This window comes from Engraulis encrasicolus, chromosome 5, assembly GCF_034702125.1.
Source record: "Engraulis encrasicolus isolate BLACKSEA-1 chromosome 5, IST_EnEncr_1.0, whole genome shotgun sequence".
NCBI classification, from domain to species: Eukaryota; Metazoa; Chordata; class Actinopteri; order Clupeiformes; family Engraulidae; genus Engraulis; species Engraulis encrasicolus.
In genome coordinates this window covers 56,337,350-56,343,349 of record NC_085861.1, presented here as the reverse complement: position 1 = coordinate 56,343,349, position 6,000 = coordinate 56,337,350, and the positions used below count along the sequence as shown (strand labels likewise).

The following is a 6,000-nucleotide window of genomic DNA, read 5'->3' as shown; positions in this document are numbered from 1 at the left end:
CCTGCTGATGCATATAGAGCAAACATTGTTTTATGATGCATAACAGGCTGAGGCAGTTTGTGTAGTGCTTAAACAAAAAAATCAAAATAAAACGCATGAAAAACATGCACCCCTGGTTGAGTGCAATGCAAAAGCATGCCACCCGACCTTAACATGACTGGAAGTAGGTTGTGAGTGAGTGGTGCTTCAACAGCAGAGTGCACATGTGCACATGTGAATGGGAGGCAATAAACCAGTTTCCCATCTGACATTAGAAGCCGACATGAAGAGAGAAATCCTTATGAACTTGCTCTTGCGGTGAAGCAGTACAGCGTCGATGGCTGTCTGTCCCTTCCATCACCTAAAGGCTTTGGTTAATCCCTTATTCACTTATAATTGTTTTATTTTCATTTGATTAGTACAACGCGCATGGGGGGTAGTGGGATTGGACACTCGTGTGAGTGATTTGTATATTGCATGAGTGTGGCTGGCTATTGGGGGAGGCAGGGTTGTCTTGCTATTCATTTGTATGTTGTCATACTTCACATTCTCCTGTTTTGGTATATATTCATATCCTAAATTTCGGCTTTTTTCACACACCTCAGCTGGCAGGTGCGTCGGAGATGGCACCATGGGGTCACTCAGCAATAGTTCTAAGAAACTCCCGCACACTGTCCATTTCGCTGTTCTTTCTTTAATAAACAACGTTTTCGGTGCTAGACCTTCATCAGGCAATCATTGCACCGAAACGTTGTTTATTAAAGAAAGAACAGCGAAATGGACAGTGTGCGGGAGTTTCTTTGAAATATATTCATATCCTGCCTGGGGACTACAAATCTCAATTAGCCCATGGCTAACTGGTATACTGGAATAGAGAAACATAACACTGGTATACTGGAATAGAGAAACATAACACTGGTATACTGGGATAGAGAAACCACACATGTGTGTGTGCGCGTGTGAGCAGGGAGGGTGGTGGAGTCATGTACAAGGAGGTGAAAGGGCCAATGATGTTTCACTTGGTGTGTTTTGTGTGCGTGTGTATGTGTGTGTGTGTGTGTGTGTGTGTGTGTGTGTGTGTGTGTGTGTGTGTGTGTTCCACTGGGTGCATTTTAGGAAAGGCACTCACCATGACGACCTGGAAGATGACAGGCAGGAGACGACTCTCTTTAACAAGCCTACAAAGGGAAACACAAGCCAAACACATGTTTATCATAGTGCACACACACCTTCACACACACACACACACACACCTCCTTCCATTCATCACACATTTGTTCCATCTTCATTACGTGGTGACAATGTCATTGACCATTTTCCCCCTTCAACTGCTATAGTGGGGGAGCAATGGGGTGTGAACGAGCCCCCACGTCCCTGAGATCAGCCATCTGAGAAAACGACCTTTGACTAATCCTGTGAGCGGGGCGACAGAGCGAGACAGCGAGAAAGAGATTGAGAACGCAAAAGAGAGGGAGGAGAGAGGAAGAGAAGAGGAAGAGAGAAAGAGGAAGTGAAAGGGAGAAAGAGAGATAGAGAGAGAGAGTGAGAGATCGCACAAGAGAAAGTCAGATAGGAAAAGGGAGTGACAGAGTATGTGTGTGAGAGAGAGAGAGTGAGAGAGAAGGGGAGAGAGGGCATAAGAGAGGAAGAGAGAGAGAGAGAGAGCCTGTGTGAATGTGAGCAAGTGAGAGAATGACAGGCTGCAGAAAGAGGAATGAAAGGGCTGGCAAGAAGTAATGTATGCCTTTATTGGAAATGACTCTCCCTGCGCCCCTTATTGATTATGGGCTTTGATTCACAACCAATTACAGCCTTGTATGCAAAAAGGTGCGGAGAGCCGAGACTGTCAGCAGGCAGGCGGGCGGGCGGGCGAGGCGGGGGGGGAGTGAGAGAGTGCTCCCCTGTGCCTGGGGGACAAGAGTGAAACGAAGCTGCCTGGCTGGCGGAGGTCAGATGGGGAATATTAATTAGCCAACACCCGCCCAGCCCAGCCCAGCCCAGCGCCCGCCACCTCGGCTAAACAATGATGCATGGAGCTGCCGTCGCCACGCTGAGACGTGCCTCGTCCTCCTCGTCCGCCTGCCCACCTGACAGAACGAGCAAGCGAATGAGTGAACGAATGAGAGGCCCTCCAATGAGACAGCTGTCAAGAGCTCTACCTCTCTCCCTCCCTCCCTCTATCCCTCCCTCTCTCTCGCCTGATCACTCAGCTGGGTGTACTGACTCTGCTGTGGTGCTGGGCGGCCGGGCGGCTCCGATGGCTGGCTGGGTCGATATCAGCATCTTGGCCAAGGTCATGCTTATTCACTAAATGCGGGCACTGACTCATTGCTCTTTCTTGCTCTCTCTCTCTCTCTCTCTCTCTCTCTCTCTCTCTCTCTCTCTCTCTCTCTCTCTCTCTCTCTCTCCTCTCTCTCTCTCTCTCTCTCTCTCTCTCTCTCTCCTCTCTCTCTCTCTCTCTCTCTCTCTCTCTCTCTCTCTCTCTCTCTCTCTCTCTCTCACACACACACACACACACACACACACACACACACACACACACACACACACACACACACACACACACACAGTTGGCAAAATATTTGTTTTGTTTTTTCTTCAGTGTGATTAAATGCAAATTCGAAGTCAGAGGTGGCACAGGCTAAGCATGGTAATTAGGCAACCCTGACATGAAGAGAACCACCAAGACACACAAACACCAGAAACAAAACTGTAATAATTAAAATTCGTATGAGGTGGTGGGTAATTATTTCCCCTGCACGGAAGACTCGTGTCAAACTTGTGAATCGCCCAGCGTGGCTACGACGCCCACGGCGGGAATCTTGGCTGATGGGGGTCATCTGTTAACGGACCATTTGCAGAAAACACTCATGGAATGGGATATTGCAAGCACACACATACATGCACGCGCACACACACACACGTTCACGTACACACACACACACTAACAATGTAACATTAACCTCCCTCACCCACACTCTTCCCCCACTCTCAATGTCCTTTTTAGCATTTGACCCTGAGCTCTATTGGCCCATTAAAGCTCAATGTTACCTAATGGAGCAATACTACCCCGAGAGAGGAGACGGGCGCTAGGTGAAGTGTGGCGTAGTGTGGTGTGTAGCGGCGTGGTGGTGGCCAGTAATCATGTGTGGACTCTGGGGACAGCCACATGAGCAGCCCCCTGACGAATGGGGCCATTTTATCTGCTGACAGGGACAGACACAAGAGGTGAAAGCGAGCAGGTTCCACCAGTTGGGCCACTGTAACGGCTTGACTGACTTCCATTAGGGGGGCAATGAGTCGCAACGCCGCTGTGTTGCCCCGTTCATCACGACTCACGAGGCCATTTTGGTCTTCACAAAGGAGAAATCAGGTCAAGATGAGACTGCGCGTGGGCTGGGCAGCTCACACGGTGGTCTAGTCACGTCTGACCTTAGCAAGCGGTAAGGTGACATTTCTCTGTTTAGTAGGGACACTGCAGGGACACCCGTGTGGAGTGCTGGCACTTTCTTCACCCCAGTGCATGAAGTATAATGGATTGCATGCTGGTAAGGGACTACGGTTAACAAAAAAGCAATATTTTATTACAGTTCTACATTTATCCTCTTTCAACTTCCCAATGTAATTAAGGACATTAAAGGAGAGGTTTGGCACGAGTCTAACCATTGCCTCATTATGTGCAGTCACAGAGTGCTGTTAATATGGAAAAGAACAACAAAACTTGGAGCATGGACCAAATAATTAACTGTCTGCTAATGCTAACTGAATGGATGATATGAAGTTTAAAATGGTATTTAATTTCTACACCACATTCAGTTCACTAGCTTTAGCTACCAGTTTGTTATTTTGTGTTGCATCGAATTTCTCGTTTTTAATCGAAATCACTTGAGGCCTTAACCAACACAGCTATGGATTCATTCATACTGCACTTTACACTTTAAATGTCAGCTAAATGTTCTGCTATCGTAATGTACATGCTGGATTCTGCAATCTTCTGAAGTTGTATGTGCATCATCATAACAGCTCAAGATGAAAGCAGCTAAATCTATATTCAACGTTTTAGCTGTACAAGTCAGCTCAGCCATGATATTAGTCATGATACAGCTGAAACATAATTATCTGTCGAGATGAAACACAGGTAATTGTGCTCTGATTTGTGAACACAAGGGAGCTAGAAAATTTGCTGTTATTCCGCAATAGTCTACACTACTGCACATACTACTGCCAGAATCCCATGCACTTTAAAACAACTTGCATATATAATCTAACATACAGTAAATATGATACTCTATATATTTAGCCACTAGTACCTACAGTACCATCCATGGCCCAGAGCCGGCGCAGTGAGGAGCGAAGCTGAGCAGCAGTACACACGTCTTTCTTATGTGCAGCATGTGTGATGCCCAGGGGCTGAGTGCGAGCTCAGTCTGGCACATGCGCTGCGTTTCCATGGATGCTCCGACCGTGTCGGTCTGTGCCGACTGGCATTTGCACACGGAAATGTCAATCCAGAGACGCCAGAACCCTCTAATAAGAGTGGCTGGGATTCTTTTTTTTTTTATTCACGGCACTGTCGCGGTAACCTGGCAACCTTTTGATCTCGTTTGTGATCTGATGAGCGGGAGGATGAGGAGGAGGAGGTGGTCTGATGAGGGCTGAAGTGTGCATGTGGCTTTCGTACCGGCTGTACATAACTCCTCAAACCATGAAAATGCGCGGCTGACATTTAGCGTCCGTCACACACTCTCCCACTAAGGATATATTTTACGCCGATAAAGGTTAGGGCTTGGACTGTGTGGCTCAACAGTAAAATACAAAAACTCCGTCTTAGTTTTTTGGGGTGGCAGCTGCAAGCCTATCAGTGCTGCTGCTTGGATGAGCAAACGGTCTGTTGGAGGTCAAGACAAAAGGATGGTGGATGTTCTGGTGCTGTCCCGAGTGAGGAATACACATGAGTTTTTGGCTTTTATCCTCCCCCTGCTACATCATAATCCGCCCTTCTGGCTCCTTCCCTTTACTGGTGATTCTCGTACCTCTCATGTAATCAGCAACCAGAATGCCAATGCACACCATTCAAAAAAACACTGCACGCAACCAGGGCCGTAACCAGATATTTTCAAATACCGAGGACAAATATTGCACGCCGTACCGCATGCTGTAGGCCTACATATAGGTATGTGAAGTGTGGGGGGGGATGCAGTTGGGGCTGGTGGACAGAAATGATAACTCCTAATAATGTTCAAGTACTGATTTAGAAATGATGAAAAAGTTGAAGATTAAAATGTCTGTGCACTACTAGAAGATCTAACAAAATAAGTAGGCCTATATGGAAAATGTAATGAATAAGCATACTTAGAATTTGATGGTGATGATACTCTGAAAAGGTAACATGAATGGGCAGCATACATTCTGGAAATAAGCCACTAAAACATAGGCCTACTCTAAATTAATTAATATTGATATTGATTAATTTAATATTGATAGGCATGAGTGTCAATAGCCTGTAGCCTACACATGTTTGAAGTTCAGTTCAGTATGTTTATTAACGACCTCCCAGATTGTTGTCAAGATGCTGAATTTCATATGTATGCAGACGATGCTGTGTTATATGCCCATGGTAAAACAGCTGCTGCAGTCTCCCAAAAATTAAATGACCAACTGGAGGCTGTAGCTCTTTGACTGAATAGGTCATGTTTGGCACTAAATGTAAATAAGACTGTGTCAATGTGCTTCTCCTCTGGGAGGCGCCCCATATCAACCACTTTAAATATTAAAATTAGTTTGTTCCAGATTCTACCACCACATCTAAAAACTGACTTCTGGGTACTGGTAAAGTTCTATCTCGTGGTGCTTAGAGTGTAGCTGACTTTCGCGAAGCTGCCTAATATATATTTCTATAGAATGCAATGTCAGATGCAATATTTCCACTTAGTTTTAAAATAACTTGATTATAATGTGATTATGTGGACAAAAAAAAACGTGAGAATCCATGCTGATCTTTACACCAATCACAGTCAGAAC

General features: G+C 45.9%; 1 protein-coding gene across 1 annotated transcript in view; it reads right to left on the bottom strand.

Moving 5' to 3' along the window:
- The window catches only part of ulk4 (unc-51 like kinase 4), a 141,514-nt gene that overhangs the window by 46,334 nt on the left and 89,180 nt on the right, over window positions 1-6,000 (bottom strand). The window contains exon 31 of the mRNA XM_063199756.1: window positions 1,109-1,157. Coding sequence (XP_063055826.1) covers window positions 1,109-1,157 — 49 coding nt within the window. The remainder of the gene's footprint in view (window positions 1-1,108; window positions 1,158-6,000) is intronic.